The sequence below is a fragment of the Opisthocomus hoazin genome, chromosome 7, assembly GCF_030867145.1.
Source record: "Opisthocomus hoazin isolate bOpiHoa1 chromosome 7, bOpiHoa1.hap1, whole genome shotgun sequence".
Lineage (NCBI taxonomy): Eukaryota > Metazoa > Chordata > Aves > Opisthocomiformes > Opisthocomidae > Opisthocomus > Opisthocomus hoazin.
In genome coordinates, this window is record NC_134420.1 from 56,119,451 (window position 1) to 56,137,143 (window position 17,693).

Consider the following 17,693-nt stretch of genomic DNA (forward strand, 5'->3'; position numbering starts at 1 on the left):
CCCAGTGTAATCTGAATCCACTAACTACTCTGCGTCTCTCAGTCCTAATAGGACTACTTGTTGCTTCCAAATGCCAAACATCACTTCTTGCAACTCCAAACAGCAACTGAAACTTCGTAAGATTGCCTCCTCTATTCCAAGAGAAAACAGGAGTCTGAATCAATATGCTCAGTAATAGCAGCTATCAGTTAAAGAGGTAAGGAGATGAGTCTTGCACATTATCCTTATCTTATCTATAAAAGCGTTCTCTTTTTAAAATCCTTATCTATAAAATCTTCAATCTTACAGGATTCATAAAAGCAGTTGTGGCTCAGTTTGACCAAAAATGTATCCTTTTTTCGCATTACATACAAAATGCTTGCCTCTAGACAAGGAACTAGATGGGAAGACTAAAACGAACCTGTAAAATTTGTTCTTATCTAGCATGCTGTTCAACATAATTAAAATGCAACGCTGCAGGATTAAATCATAACTACATTGTGTGAACTGAGTCAGAAACACAGACAAATATTTTATCATTGAAGGCTTTTATTTCGAGTGCTTTGCAATAATCCTAGCAGTCTAGCTCCTCATATTTTGCAAGATGCAGTAGAGTTCTCGGCAAGACCTTTTTTAAATAGGATGATAATCAGGAAACTACTTTATGTAGAGTCCACGATCATCATCCGAGTTTGAAAATCATTTGCTGCTTCGCAAAAAAGTATTTTGACAGTAGCACCAGTTGGATGCATCACCACTACCTTAGCCCATACAAAACTTGCTGCCTCCCTAAGACCATTTATATAAATTTGACTTCTTTCATAATTTTGTTCAATATGACTGCTCAGATATAATAAGGAATTCTTAGTTTTAAGCAAAACTTCTGAGCATGGCCTCTTTTTACAAAACCTATGTATTTAACATTCCCATAAAATGGTATTTATCATTTCTACCAATGGATGTTAACTTATAAAGATACAGCCTGAGGCAAAACTTTCTTCAGAGTACTGCTGGGCATTTCTCTGCTGCTTGTCTTATTGTCGGCTCTGTCAAGCCCACATGGAGCAAGTTCTGGTTAGTTAGAGGTTTTCAAGGAAGCACTACTGTGTACTACAGTTTTATGTGATACTTCATTCCTAAGAAGCTAACCTTCAAACATACTACTGCAATAGTTTAAGTTGGTAAGCAGCTGCAATTGTACTTAGATGGACAGGGCTTAGTATCCACCCTATGATTTCTCCTCACTTTCTGAAATTATTTCCAAAAGGCTTACTTTCCTTAACAGAAAGGTTGTTGAATACACACCATCAGTCTCTAGCTCACGCCATAACACTCACCAGAAGTCACTCTTTTATTACATTCAGTCAGTTTTATTTAACTAGTAGCAAGCTGATTAGCAGGTGTGTTGTACAGCATTCATACAATCTCCAAAGCAAACCCTGGGATTTCATAAAGAATTTCACAGCAACTAGTAGGCAGGATTTGATTCTGCTGTAAAATTGATACATGATTTCTTTCCTAATGTGATAAAATTAAGAAAACTGTTCTTGTGTGACAGTGTCCTCTCACTGGTGTTCACCTCCAGTGAGACTACTAGTCTTCTCTGCAGCTCCAAAATATTCTCTTAGCATCCCTATGAGATTTATGCTATTCTCAAGAAGTAGTGATCCCCTAATTCAGATGGGTCTTTTACAAACTCTTGCAATCTCTCTTAACAGCCAGTTGTTGCCTTCCTACTAACCCTGTAACGATTTAGGCCTCTGACACTTTCCTGGCTCCCACTGGAAGCTCAACAGAGGAAGGTTGTTTCTCAGACTGCCTGAATGCCAGTCTTCCTTATCTAAGCCCTTACTACGCCAAGCCACCTTCCAGCATCTTGCCAGCTAATTATTTACAATCAACAGTAGAGTTTCATAAGCAGCTTTCTGCTTATTAAATAAAGCACTGACACTACCCAGGTTTTTTTACGTGAAATAGATGTAGTTATCATGGCAGGCTGCAGTAGAATCTTCAGGCTAATAAAACCCCACCCCAGTAATGTCATAGAAAGTTTCATTCTTTCTATTCTACCATTCTGAAACTGGTATTCAGTTTTGTGCATTTGTTCACTTAGAACCTGGATATGTGGATGTGCTAACAAGTTATCCCAAGAATTGGAATAACATATCAAAAGCAAGCACACCCAGTCTTTTGGCAGAATGTATTCTATCAGCTTCTATGAAAGCTCAACCACCATACGTGCTTTTTCAGTTAGCCATTTCACAGCTGCATTCCCATGACTCACTTGGAATAAGATCAGTTTATTAGTTCTGTAACAGAATCTTGACTCACTGGCCTAGTGACCATACCCAGGAACAGCAGAAAAATTAGATTTCACAGGAAAACACATGTGAAGATAAAGGAACATGTGATCATTTAAAATGGATGAACCAACCCACCCCAAAACCAGTGGTGGTCGCTCCCCTTGTTTCTCCCCTCACCCCACAAAACGACACGCTTTTCCTTACTATCTTAGCTACAATAGAAACAAATTTTATTGAAATAGTTTCACTGTTGCCTTGCTTGTTCTGACAGCGATGGCAGGAAGTTCATCTTCTGTGAGCCATTCTGCCAGCGGCTTTTTGGATCTTTTCAAAGTCTAGCCTTGTTATCAAGTCTGCTTTCCATCACTCACTCAAGGATAGCCACCTTCGAGCTACACAGCTAGCAGATGGTACTCTGGATGAATTTAAGCTCTGTATTCTTGTGAGGAACTGGAAAAGTCACTGCAAAAGCAGATGACATGAGACACTGAAGTTTCTAGTGCAGAGGCAAGACTTTGTAGCTGGAAGCTGTATGCAACTCAAGTCTTCCTTGTTTCAGGCACAAAAAGGGATGCAATACATTCTTCATCACTGGGTTACAGGATGTACATGGATGTATCTAAAACAAAGTTGAGGATATAAGTCTTTACTGTTCTATTGCTAAAGCATTGCCAAAGCATATTGAAATGTATATACCCCAGTCCATACCCATACCAGCTATCTCCTTAGATAAATGCTATGTACACAGAGTTTATTTCTCCTTTAAGGTTGCACAGAAGAGGTGTGTTGTCCTAAAATACCAGGGCAATTATTCATTTTCTGAATAAGGAGCATTTAAGAACAGCACCTCTGTCACTAGCATTCTGGAATTGTGTCATTTGAACGTCTTTTAAAAACAAACCCTGTAAATAACAGAGTATGGATTGAATTCTGTAAACTGGCCTCACCAGGACATTACAATTAAAGTATCTTCTACGTTTACTAGTACATTAAGAAAATAATCTATCACAGAAGAGGAAGACTAAGTATTCTACGTGTGGTCTAGCAACCCACAGTATAATTAGAATTCACTTACTAAACAAAAATTTTTTTTAAGCTATGTGCTACTTACCCAAAATTAAACCCAGCATATGCCATACTAAAGTTACGGGACCATCACTGTAATATTTAAAATAAGAATACCAAGGAAACTTAACATATAGCCCTGAACAAGAATAGAAGTCAGGAAGCCAAGTAGCAGTACGCACATTTGGCTTTTTCAGAAGAAACTTTCTGCATACAAATAGTACCTTATCACAAGAAATATTAAGTCCTTTTTCTGAGCCACAGGACATAAATTTCTCGTTTTCTTTCTAGCTTATTTTCCTCATATGGATTCCTTTCTTCTAGTTCTAGTCTAAGTAAGGATGAGTTTGCCAGGAAGTACACAGATCAGAGCATCCAAAAACTTCCACTGGTAGCAGTTCCACATTACAGAGTCAGACACATAGACATACCTTTCTTTTTGAACACACAATAGAAAATTACTCTTCTTTGTGACAGGAAGACTGATCTTACTTATTTGACCAGTGAAAAGGTAGTTAAAAGCCTGCCTATGCGTTTCATGCTTTAAGGAGTTATTTCAAACCTCTAGAAAGAAGGCAAGTCTGGGAAGACCGGGGACGAGACCCTGCAAGCTGAAATATCTCAAGATTGTCTTGATATATGGAAAATGAGCCCCCAAGCAGGTCTCAGGATCTGCCAAGTAGTCTTCCTCTCCAAAGGGAAAAGCAGACAGTTGCATTTACGACCAACTAAATCAACATTTACACATACGTACAGATCTGACTAATCCACAATAAAGGGCAGTCATCGCTTTCAATCCTGAACCCCCAGAAATCTAAAGGGGACAATTTGACGCAGTTTTACTTGAAGCTTAGGTTCACAGGGTATGGCTTTTGCTGGGTTTTTGGTTTTTTTCTGGGGGTTTTGTTTGGTTTTTTGCTTTGTAGTTTCCATGGATGTTTTACGTGCCAAGAGAAGAGAAGCAGCAAGGCAAACTTGTACTCAGGTCTTCACACTATTATTTTAACAAATAATCTAAGCTGTTATCATTAAAATACACATATGTAAACCCTGAGATTGCATCACTTATGATATCAACAATTAATGAGGCAATCTGTTTCACGCTGCTGCTAACGGTGCAGCATAGGCAGAAGGGTCTGTCACCAGTGGAGGAACTGCACTGTTTATCACAAAGGTATCCTTAGGTTTGCTGAAGAAATCAAACCAACTGACACAGCAAATTTCCCCAAGAGCTTGTTTATCACACAGCTCTCCTTCCTTCCAACCACAAATTATATTAGGTGGTCCAATAAAAGACTGTTTCTTCTCACAAGCCTCATGTAAGCCTAGACAAAAGTCAGAACTCACCCACTTACTCCATTAGATAACCAAAGCGCCCACAAGCCACATGTTAGGTATCCAACAGTAAAAACAGATGTGCTGCTACATACCCCTTTAAAATAGAGCAGAGGTTCACCCTCACAACAAAATATTGAGACAACAAGCTGCTAAGACCAGAAGACTGGAAAGTTCACTCTGCAGTTTTAAGTCTTAGCTTCTAGGACATTTTTCTTGAAATTTTATGAGCGCAACCGACAACTGCAGGCAAACACAAAGTAAGGCTTTTCTCTCAGGCTGCAATTTCACTAGTAGCTGAGGTGACCTAAGTGGCATTCTGCAGCCGAAAAGATCTCATGCACTCTTCCATCCCACAGTTCCACAAACGGATCTTGAGTAACATGGGTTGAAACTTCTCCTGACGTAGAGTTACCAGTTTTTGAAGAGGGATTTGGAGTACCAGGTTGATTTTCTTGTGGTTTAGAGAGTTTAGGCAGTTCAGAGTTCCATGAGCAGAGCTAGAAAGAAGCAATTCTTCCTTTCAGCTGCTAAGGTCCAAGCTTAGCTCACATGGGATCAGGTTTAAACTCTGAACTTGCCTTTCACTAAGGAAAAGTAGGCCTTAACTGAAAGACAACAGGCTACAGAGTAGAATTAATACACACACCAAGAAAGGTTTGGTATTTCTAAGGCTCAGAGTGAAGCCCTGCATTCAATCAATATTAGAGACTGCTTTGCTTAAATAATATCAACAATCCACCTCCAAATATAAATTTCTGTCTACGCAGCATTTGTAAGCTTTAAGAACAGCACTTTTCCTTCTCCAGCACAGAAAACATTTGGTGCCTTTCTAACAGGACAGACGCATGCTTAACATTATTATTTCTCTAACGATGTTTTCACAATCACCAATACTGGATTTGTGCAGTGTTAGATTATTACACATCTGACCCAGCGCAGCAGTGAGCACAGCTACGAAATGCTGTTGCACTGACAGGCATGAGTGGTGGTTTGCACTCATCTTACAATTTTATGCCTACTTTAAGTAGACTTCATGTTTGATCTGGCATAAAGCCTGTTGATACAAAGCTCACCCCTCAATGCTCTTTGAACAGATTTGAACCAGCAGAGCAAGTTTACACTAGACCAGCACTTTATGCCATAGAGCTGTGAAATATTCCATGTCATCATCAGAGCCCTAAAGCCTGAGTTACTGTATCATAGAACCTCAAGCCAGTCTGGATTACAACTAAGAGTTAGTTTGCTTCGCGTTTTTGCCGGTCTTGTCCCTTCTTACTCCCTGCAATTGATTCTCCACCCCACACCGGCCTTAGCAGTTGTTCAGTACGACTGTTTATATGGTGCATGATGAATTATATCAAGGGGCAGTTAAATTTTCCAAGGAAGGATATTTTTAACCCAGACTGGTTCTCCCCATTCAGTTCAACATACAATCCTACAAACAGCTGCAGCCGCATAACCACTGGGACAGCCTGTGAGCAAAACTACAGTATGTCTATGCTTACAATAAACTACTAAAGCTGAAGACTGAAGAGTGTTTTAATACATTAACAGGACCTGATGGGATTTTAGATAGTCTGAACTGACCAGATAGGCAACAAAATACAATCTGGTTCAGCATTTCTGAACCTCTAAGGTTTCAGCATCCATGATGTAAGAACTGCAAACAAAGTGCAAGACCTACAGTTCAGTTCTCACCCATCTCAGCAGCATTCTTTAGGGGCTCACTATGTATGGCTTAAGTAATTGAAGCAAGGTTCAAACTACAGGTGAGAAGCTTCTTTTATGTATACAGACTGCTTTGAAGTAGTAACCCACATCCATCTTCCAAGTAAAAGCCAAACAAAGGTAGACATGTAAATAGCTTTAAAGCCTTCCAGTCTTCTCTTAAATAAAATACATTGAAAGTTGTAACATCTGAAATAAAAAGAAGAAGAAAGCCAGATATTAAGTTTCAAATACTATAATCCTCAGGAACCTCAGCTACTTTGTGATTTTCACAACTGCGCTTTGCCTGTCTCTCCCAAAGCATTTTTCGGTGTAAAAACAGAGTCCAAGTTATCAATGTAACTTCACAAAAAAATGCAGAGAAATAACACATGTGTATCATGAAATGCACAAATATGTTGGGAACTACTTTGCCTTGTTCTTGGCACAAGAGCGTACAATATAATTTGCAACAGAGGCAAAAAAATGACTGCCTTTAAACATGAGGAAAAAAAAGTATGTTTACCTGCTGCTTCTGGTATGCAGTGTTCGGGTTAATTTTGGACTCCAAAAGAAGAGAGCCTAGAAAACAAAAAGTTCCACTTATTTATATGTGTACTAAAATTTCAATCTCAACACGAATTTTCTGATCACTCTTTCCTCAAGTAGGTATTAACACCTTTCCTCCCAACAATAAGGCTGTTGAACCTGATGCTGTGAATCAAACCCATATTCTACAGCTTTGTATTTCATTTTTCACACTAATATATTGTTCACTTAGTACAGAACATTCAAGAGTGTTTTAAGGACTGGATTTTTAATCACTTTCTTATTCTGAGTAATGACTTAGCCATGGAAAATTTTGTAGATGTGATAAAGTCTGCAAAAAATCAGCACACAAAAGGCATCACAACTGCATTCTGTAGATCACCTACAGTTGTTCTGTACAAAATTTGCTAATCATGTAGTATGTGTTCTTCAAGTTCAGCTAAAACACATTATTTTGCTGGAAAGCATATCTAGAAAATAATGCGTAGAGCAGCAACCATTGTGGCTGCCAATACCAAAAACTTCAGACACGACAAACTTGGGAGCAATGGTTTCACAGCAGCTTATACCCATTTAAGACACAGAACAGCAATTCCATTCTCATGTCTGTGTTTTCTTGCCCTTCCTTTCGCATAAGCGTGAGTGCTAACACATGTCACACTGCAATAGTTCAGAGGGTTGATCTAGGTGAAAACCACCCTTAAAACTGCTTTTATTTTTGGCCCAATCACTTCCCTGACTCACCTCGCTGCTCAGCTGCACAAATGCCCATGCGTGAGGGACTCTCTACAGCCATGACTTAAATTTAAGTATCTGCAGAGTTTCACTCAACATACATGATGACATATTAATAAATTAACTTGCAGAATAAGTCCTGTAATTAAAACACAATGCTGCAAGCACCCCTTTAAAGAGGCACTTCTCCATTCATTTACGTGCTTAAATTTATTCTTTAATAAGAGTCCAAACTTTCTTTAAGAAAAGTTCTAACTTCTCAGTTTCATAGCTACAGTTCTAAGGTAGTCTTGTATTTATATTACCAGAATATTTGCCAAATATCCTCACAAAACCTATACTAAAGAAAAATTAAAATGCTTCAACCACTTCAAATGTGGGACCCTCTAAACTTGAAGACAGGACAAGAAAACAAATTACCTGGATTTGAAAAACATACTTGTAATTTAAGATTGTACTTCCAAATCTCACAGCAGAATCAACAATGACTAGCTAGTTTTCACTATCTGAAGAGTATACCAATCACAAAATCAACAGCAAAAAATATCCCAAACTAATGATTCTTCACTAAGTATCACCATCCTCAATCTCATAGGTTACATTAACAAAAAACCTCCACAATCCTTTCCTGAAGAATTGCTACTGACTAACAGCAGATCATAGAATTATAGAATGCTCTGGGTCAGAAGGGACCTTTAAAGGCCATCTAGTCCAACCTCCCTGCAATAAGCAGGGACATCTCCAACTAGATCAGGTTGCTCAGAGCCCCGTCCAACCTGGCCTTGAATGCTTCCAGGGGTGGGGCATCTACCACCTCTCTGGGCAACCTGTGCCAGTGTTTCACCATCCTCATTGTAAAACATTTCTTGCTTATACCTAGTCTAAATCTACCCTCTTTTAGTTTAAAACCACTACCCCTTGTCCTATCGCAACAGGCCCTGCTAAAACTTCTGTCCCCAGGCCCCTTTAAGTACTGAAAGGCTGCAATAAGGTCTCCCCAAAGCCTTCTCTTCTCCAGGCTCAACAGCCCCCACTCTCTCAGCCTTTCCTCGTAAGAGAGGTGTTCCATTCCTCTGATCATTTTTGTGGCCTCCTCTGGACCCCGCTCCAACAGGTCCTTGCCTTTCCTGTGCTGAGGGCTCCAGAGCTGGATGCAGGACTCCAGGTGGGGTCTCACCAGAGCGGAGCAGAGGGGCAGAATCCCCTCCCTTGACCTGCTGGCCACGCTGCTTTTGATGCAGCCCAGGATATGGTTGGCCTTCTGGGCTGCCAGCACACATTGTCGGCTCATGTCCAGCTTTTCATCCACCAGTATCCCACAAGTCCTTCTCAGCAGGGCTGCTCTCAATCCCTTCATCTCCCAGCCTGTATTGATACTGGAGGTTGCCCTGACCCATGTGCAGGACCCTGCACTTGGCCTTGTTGAATCTCATGAGGTTCACACAGACCCACTTCTTGATCTTGTCCAGGTCCCTCTGGATGGCATCCTGTCCCTCAGGTGTGTCAACTGCACCACTCAGCTTGGTGTCATCTGCAAACTTGCTGAGGGTGCACTCGATTTCACTGTCTGTATTACTGATGAATATGTTAGGTTGGGGAAAGTGAGGGAAGAGAGACTGAAGAACCAGGTCACAGAACTTCACTTGCCAAAAGAGTGGTGTATCACATTAAAAAATTACTTAAGTATCAGAACAGTCTGCTGTCTGATAAGAAAGGTTATTACTTCACGAATTTAGAAGCTTCACCAAGTACTTTGATATTCATTAGCTTACTATGCATGTGATAATCAGATACAATTTATTCTTTATTTTTAATCAAAGTAACTTACCTCTGATGGCTGCTTCTGCCTAATATCTGAGTCTACAAGAAGCAGCCTTCACTAATGAAGCTGACTTGAGAAGCTATCGCCCTGTCTCAACCACTCTCGCAGTGACAGCTATTTACAAACTCACATACAATCCAACAACAAAACTGAACTAAATAGCCCTCAAGGGAAAACAAGACACAATGAAAAAGCAATCTCCCCCCAAAACCACGCAGCCTACCCTTTCGTTTTCTAAGAGTTTTTCCAGTTTTCTAACCCGCATCAGCTCTGTTAACAAAGCAGCTTATTTGCTTAAGTGCAACCGTGTTAACTAAAGAAAAAAACAAAAATCACAAACTATACAGCAGGACAGAAAAGCAAACATCCGAGATGAGCTTTACTGCCGAATGCAACACACTGTGGTACTTAGGCCATAGTCTCAAGCTTTGAATTTTGGGTTTGCCTAGCGAACATCTAAAAACAGCACTCCCTTTTCCATTACGATAATCAGTTACGGGTCATATTTCACTTCAATCTTACTTTCAGTTTCAAAGCCTCAGCTTCAACTACAAGAAGTTTTAGAATATTATTTTGTGCCATTAACTCTGTTGACTAACTTCTAGAAAGTCTTTACTGTCTAGAAATATTTAATACCAGCAAATATGAATTATAATCTTGTAAGAATTAAAAGCAATTGATAATTTCATGCTGTACTTTAACTGCTGAACACAGATCTACAGGCATGGAAATCCTGAAATCAGTGACATATTATATATAATTTAAACACCGTGTTCTACGAAATACTATTAAAAATAGTCTTGAAGACAATTGAATGCAGACATTTCAACTTCCAGACTAGAAGCAGACACTAGAGAACGACGTCTTTACTAGGCTTACCACAAAAGAGCTTTTCTTCTTCTCTACTAAACCTGATGCTTGCAGGAAAGACAAATCAAGCCTTATAAGGCTTGACCTGCTTCTCATTACCACATGATTCAACTTATTCCTCACTATTGCGGACAATAACTGGAAAAATATGAATTTGGAGATAGAAACATACTGAAGCATAAACTGTGCTCTACAATCCGTAACTGCCCCAAATCCACCCTTCTGCAGAATCTGATGCTCCATTTGTGCAATCTGTTCCCCAAAATGGGTTCAACGACTCAAAATCAGTGACTAGTTAGTTCAGTGAGTTTATTGTCATACAGTAAGTTTTACAGGATCAGGCCCCTCCCTGGTATGAGGCAATCTTAGGTCTCTGTCACTTGCTTCTGGGAACCTGGCAAGAGTAACAGATGTCTGTAACACAAATATATTCTTCAGAAACAGGCTACAGAATTTTAACATACCACAAATAAAACTGTTCTCCGTTCAAAGTCAATCTCCGTACTGATTCCTAAATACAGTTCAAGATGCTTACTCTTGCATTTGTCATAAGCAATCACTTTCCATGTAGGTATTTTTCTCTTGGTATTATCTTAGAACACGTTTAGACTATCCAGTCTACTTTCTAAAAATACACCAACAAAATTTGATCTTCATTGAACCAATGATTCTATCCAAAGTTAGGTAAGACCTGAGAACTCGCCTTAATATAAGCTATGGTTTAAATAAACCCCTCAAAATTGCGCAAATCTAGTTATTTTCTAAATTATAGCCTTGAACGAATTTATAAAGGTACCTGCAAAATATTGGTGCCAGAAAGTAACATCTAAAACGACCCATAAAGAAGAAAACATTGATTTGTAGAATTCTGTTATTTGCGACTAATGGGATATAGCACAGCTGGATCTTTTTGCTAGTGTAATAACACTATTCTGTGCTGTGAAAGGAATGTACGTATAAGGAAAGACTTGCTCAAAATAAATTACACACAGATATACAATGATATTTTCAAAGATATTTAGAGAACATTAAATATCCTGATCCAGTAGTCTTAAACCACATATCTGCACACTTGTTTACACATGTGCATATGGAGGAGACCTGCTGATATGGAATACTGCTCCTCTCCCATCAAACTGCTATGCAGATCCTTCCTCAAAATCAGAGGAGGTACAGTGTCGCTCATTATGGGGCCAAACTCTTTTCAGTGGTGCCCAGCGACAGGACAAGGGGCAACGGGCACAAACTGAAGCATAGGAAGTTCCGTCTGAACATGAGGAAGAACTTCTTCCCTCTGAGGGTGACGGAGCCCTGTCCCAGGCTGCCCAGGGAGGTTATGGAGTCTCCTTCTCTGGAGATATTCAAGACCCACCTGGACAAGGTCCTGTGCAGCCTGCTGTAGGTGACCCTGCTTCGGCAGGAGGGTTGGACTAGATGACCCACAGAGGTCCCTTCCAACTCCTACCATTCTGTGATTCTGTGATTATCCCTCACCAGTAAAAACGTGTTTATGTTTATATGAAAATTTCAATACAAGACCTTTTTTTGCAAGATGCACACAGGTTTAAGTTCTGCAATCACTTCTGCTGCTGCTCAATGACAGAAACCAATCCATAGAACCTTCGGAAACAGTTCCGACCAAGGTCTGAGAACATGCTCTGCATTCACAAGAGACTGTTCCTCAGCCTGACCCACTTCTGAAGGGTCAAACCCAAACATTAAGGACGGGGGGGAACCACAAGAAAAGAAACAAACAAACAGATCCCTCCCGCCCCCCTGTTTTTTTCATTTCAACCTGAGGTAAGTACATAATCACAAGATTTTCTGTGTTGCTTTCCTAAAAATAAATAAAATTAATCCTTTCAGTTTGAGCAAGGTAAAGCAAACTTAAGCCAAATCTTGGCTAAACCTTCTGCCAGTGTTACGGGGTTACTGATACCTATTCTAAAGAAACAGAGAGGATGCAGATGCCTACCCTGTGGCAGAAGTCATTAACATACAGAATTCAGAAGTGGCAAACTACAACTTCTGAATAAAAGTGATTAGATAGTTCCTAAAAGATAGCTGGCAAATACAGCCTCCAATGGGGGAATTCACTTTGGCTTGTCAAAAAACATAGTTACAGGACTAGCACGCTTTAATTAAAGTTTAAGCCTTCAAATTAACTGAAGCTAGCTGAACAGAAAAGTTCATTTTAGAGCTCACTTCAGTCATCTGGGCTCAGAACAAAAAACACGATCAGAAACCAAGCAGTGAAAAATCTAGCAGCACACAGACACTTTAAGAATGAGGCAGGCCACAGCAGCCTAAAATACCATGTGAGAAACAGGTAAGAAATCAAAGGCTTCTGATAATACACAGAAACTCACATGCAAGGTGATCATTTGTAAGAGAAGAGTTCACTACTGCTCTGCTGCAGCTCAAGCAGAACACACTGCAGCTAGGAATCACACAAAGAAACTCTTCAGTGCTTTAAGTAAAAGAAGTTAACAGTTAAGTTAAAAAAAAAAAACAACCACCCTCCAATTCCGTTTCAAAGCATAATATATCTGATCTGAAAGGACTTTATGGTACTTCTGTACTATAATAGATTACTCCAAATTGCCTGCAATGACTCTTACAATTTAGTGCCTGGGAGCATTAGACATCTCAGATAGCAACACAAATCACTCATCTGCTCTAAATTCTCTTCTTATAAGATGGTGTTAAAAAAAACACCAACCCAAGAAAAAAAACCACTCCTACAGATAAAAAGAACTGCACTCATATCCAGCTCTTCTTGCTCCAATTCCAGGTGACAGCTTACCTTGGACTTGGCAGATTGATTGTAGCTCCCTTATCTGAACACACTGACCTTACCATAAAATCTCAACCACTTGTAAAGCAGCTGTGCAGCTACACCAAGTCACAGCTGCACAATCAAACAACTGAACTAAGTGTCAGCCCACACGGCCAGCCAGACAAACCTCTGGTAACTCTGCCGATGCTCTGTGCACAGCCGAGCCGGCCCTCTAACCGGAGTGGGAATTTCCCACGCGCAGCAGGGACTACAGCCAACACCCCCACGCAGGAAACGGAGCCCTCCACTTTGGGCAGGCCCGAGCTTTTCGGTCAGCTTCCTGGAGTAGGGCACTAAGAACACGATGGCGTGCATAGGATCGATCTCGGCTCAAACGCTAGGAGAGGCTGCTATAGAAAAGGAGGAAGGAAGGAGTTTCGTTGTGGAAGGGGGTGGAGCTGACAAAGGAAGACAATACAAGAACGCAATGGGAACATGGAGGGAAATGGTCTACAGGTCAGGTTCGTAGCACTTGTATGTTTTTGATAACTAGACAAAAAAAAAAAAAAAAAGGTCAACTACTTCACACAGGTGAAAACACACGAATGAGCACACAAATTGCTTAGTACCCAAGTCTGGCATTACCTTTTTCCAAGCCATTTGCTCCCATGTAAAAATGACTGTATTTGCCTCCAAAATTAGCCTACAAACAACTGACACTGGGAGTAAACAAATTGTAAATCAAATTTTATGAGGTGTTTGCACAAGGAAGTTAGAAAAACTAGCCTATTAATAGAGTGCACATTTACCCAGGGCTGATACTACCTACTAAATTAAGAACTTCAACTCTGAATATTATTCAGTACTCTGGAAGTATATGTATGCTGTTTGAGAGAGGTCAAATACGTGTATCCTGTTAGATATACTTCTGTGTATTTGGTGCAATTAGTAAGTTTGAGCCAGTTCTGCTCTGATTGGAGTATCATGGCTATGCAAAGTAATGACTTCATCTTTGTTCTGGGGTTATTTATACCAATTTGTATTTTCCTTCTTACAGATGTTCATTTACAACAAGTAAGCTGGTAACAACAGTCCAATTCAGGTTCTAATCAGTCTTAAGCATACATAGCCCACTGAAAGTCAATAAAGGGATTTTGGTTTGAATGGGGTATTTCTTCACAAACAGGTTATGAACCGCATTCTTTTGCTTTCTTTTCTAAAAAGAATTAAAAAAACCCCAGGAAATTCTTTAGCATACAGAGGACATGACAGTTTTTAAACATGACCACCGCAGCCATGTAGACAGAAAGGACTGTATCTGTAACAAAATATCCTGTTAAAGATTAGCCTAGAAATTTAGTGATAGTCTTCTTTTTACCTTCCTCCCTCACGCTGAAATTAAACTGTTCATTTCCATTTTGAACGTTTTCTCTTAGACTATGAAGTTGGCCAAACTATAAATGCATCTTCTTCAGTGCAAAATAAATAAAACCAAGTATCAGTTTAACTTTTTAACGTATAATTAAGAAACCGCAAAACCCTGAGATTCATGCTTATCAGCAGCTCAATTATCAAAATCCTGCTCAGATGAAAGTTTGATTCCTCCGTATCAGTTTATCACCTGTGCTATAGAGATTATTGTACAGTTTGTCAGAACTTTTCTCTCAAACAGTAAGAATTCATAATTCTCAAGCTGCTTCTCATCCTAGTTCCTACAACGAGAAAGCCAGATCAGAAAATTACAAGGTCTGTTGACAGTCAAAAGCTACAACTAGATCTACATGTCACTAGATACAGTAGCTATGTATCTCATGGAGTAATAAGTCGTGTACTGACAGACTTTACTAGCAAAATGGTACATGCTAGATATTGCAAAGTATACTTTTTTAAATCTACTCTGATCATAGCAGTTATGAACTCACTTAACCAATAATCAAGACTAGCCCAAACACATAGCTACATGGGTAGATAATACTACTCAACCTGCACTACTGTTACACGTTGTCAGAAAATGTGAAGGAAGTTCATAACGTATCATTTAAAATTTATTTACAGGAAGATCTAGAACAGCTATTCCATAAAAAAGAAAGCATCTCTGAAAATGCTGTTCCGTCCACCGTGTTGTCCTTACTACCGTAACAGCTGTACTTTGATAACTGTTGATAGCTTTTAGAATGTCTCGCATAATTTTTGCTACGAAAAGACAAAGGGAGGGAAGGAGCAAAAAAAAGAGGGTGTCAGCCATCCAATGCCCTTTTAAAAATTTATACTAAAAAACATGATCTAAGTTTTGAGCAACAACTGTCACGAGGGGATCATTTCCAGAAACATCTAAGGAAGGATACACCACAATGCCCAGTTTTGAAACTGGAGTACTAGGTCACTAGATCTCCAAACCCATACACAGTATTTCCAACAAGACCCACACGTATTTTGTCTGCAACACGGGGTGTTCACTATGAACCAAGTGCCTACTCCGCGTGCACCTGACGGCAACCTGCTGCGGCTCCCACCAGGCTTAACATGAACGCACTACGGTTAGTGCCTACTCACTTTTAGGAATCACATTCGAATTAGGCAGCAAAAAATTAATGCAACAGACACAAAGCTAAGCCCAGTCCCTTTTCTGGGTAGGATGAGGAAAGACCGTACCTTCAGACACACGTGCACTTACCATCACTCTCTGCCCTGACTAGCAGGGACATGCCCTTCAGCCTCTCCACGTAGCAAGAGGACACATGCCCCGTGCCTCGATCATCCCACTGGCGGTCCTCGTTGAGCGTGTAAACCTTCACCCTCCGTCGGGTGTCCGTCATCCTGCCGCCGGCCACACCACGGCCACCGCTCTGGCTCCCAGCTGCTGGAGGAGCAGGAGGCCGGTCGGGGGCCGGGCCCCCCTCACAGGAAGGGAGCGGGAAGGAAGGCAGCAGCCCCACGCGGGCACGCCAAGCAAGCTCTTCTTCCTCCTCTTCAGGGCTCCACCGGGATCCTCATCACCGAAGGCAGCAGGGCTGGGGGGCGCACGGGAAGAGGGAGAACAAGGAAAGAGGTGCAGATGCGACAGGGGAGCTGCTCCAGGCACAGTCAGGCGCCGCACAAAAGGCGAGCCAGCCTAGGCAGGGGAGAGCCGCAGAGAGGAGAACGGCTCTTCGCGGGGTGAAGGGCAGGCAGGAGAGCCGGCGCAGAAAGGATCCTGGAGGAGAAGCGGATCGACGGGAGCGAAAAAGCGGCGGACAGCAGCCGGCCCGGGGTGACAGGAGCAGGCGACCCCGGCGGCAGGGCCCCGGCGAGGGGCCGGGGAGGCCGGGGTGCGGCGGGCGGAGGGAGGCGGGCGGCAGAGGGGCCGCTCGCCCCGGCCTGGAGCTCGGCTCTATTGTGCGGCAGCCGCACAGGCCCCAGGCCCCTGGCTCGCCGTCCGCCGGCGCGGGGCTCCGGGCAAGCGCCCTCCTTGCTGCCGGGGCAGGCCGGGTCCTGCGGGCACTGCCTGTCCCGCGGCGGGATGAGGCGGGCGGGCGGGTTCAGCGCCCCGTCTCCCCCATGGGCTCCTGTCGCAGGCGGCGGTTTCACTCACGGCCCGACTCCGCCGCCATATTCTTCTTCTTCCTCCTCCTCCTCCTCCTCTTCCCGGTGCTGCGGCGGCTCAGTCTCGGCTCCTTAGCGCGCCCTACGACGTGGCTGCGCTCCAGGCACTCCGCAGCCCAGCCGGCAGAGAGGCGCTCCGCCCGTCGGGGGGGACCAGCGGCGACGGCGCGGGGCGGCCCGTCCAGCCCAGCTCCCACCGGCTCCGTCTCCGCCTCGGTCACTGCGCGGCCGCCATCTTGGTTTCACCTCTCACTGGAGGCGCGGGGTCTCCCGGCCAGCGGCGGCACGGGCCGCCCGCCAGGATTTAAAGGGCCAGCGGCCCCCGGCGAGCGGCGTTGCGGGGTGTCTGGCGTGCGTGAGGGCGGCGGGGCCGGCCCGGCCGTCAAGGCGGGTTTCTCCTTCCTTCGTTTATTTTTGCTTGCTGTCACGCGTCGCTGGCGATGCCGAAGCTGCGGGGCCGAGCGGCGGGCGGGCCTCCGCGGGCGGGGACAGGACCGAAGCTGCCGAGTGCCCGCTCCCGCCGCCGGCCTCCGAGCCGACGTGTGCGGGATTCCCCTGAAATGCGCAGAAACGCCGGTGCGTGTGGGAGCCCGCAGGCGCGCCGCTGCGGGAGAGAGCCCGTGGCAGAGCGTGTTCTAGCCGTGCTGCGTACACGGGAGCTCACTGCCATTTGTGCGCTCAGTTAAATCGATTTATTTTGGGTTTATACTTTCAAACAAGTTATGATCTTTTTTTTTTTATTATCAAAAAGTGAGTTCTGCTGGGGCTGGTTTGAGCCAAAGCCACAGGCGACGAGCCGTCACTCCCGAATTAATTACGCGTCACGGGGAAGCACGAGCCAAGCGCTGTTCTCCCTGCTCCGTCTGCTGTCTCGCTGGCCCCGTGGGAAGGACGGTGTCCGGCTCCAGAACCGGCCCCGTGTGTGCCCGCACGAAGCCTCCGGCCCGCGCCTGCAGGCCCTCGC

The 17,693-nt window shown here is 42.9% G+C and overlaps 1 protein-coding gene across 4 annotated transcripts in view; it reads right to left on the reverse strand.

Annotated features, from left to right (window-relative positions):
* The window catches only part of PPP4R3A (protein phosphatase 4 regulatory subunit 3A), a 47,419-nt gene extending 30,159 nt beyond the window's left edge, over positions 1-17,260 (reverse strand). The window contains exons 1-3 of one of the 4 annotated variants that reach the window (XM_075426181.1): positions 15,822-17,260; positions 6,919-6,974; positions 2,797-2,901 (exon numbers count right to left, since the gene is read on the reverse strand). In XM_075426181.1, coding sequence (XP_075282296.1) covers positions 2,797-2,901; positions 6,919-6,974; positions 15,822-15,963 — 303 coding nt within the window. In that variant the 5' untranslated portion in view covers positions 15,964-17,260. Of the gene's footprint in view, positions 1-2,796; positions 2,902-6,383; positions 6,534-6,918; positions 6,975-15,821 lie in introns of those variants that run through there. The other 3 variants (XM_009936795.2, XM_075426180.1, XM_075426179.1) reach the window with 3 other exon arrangements.
* Positions 17,261-17,693: the final 433 nt, after the last annotated feature.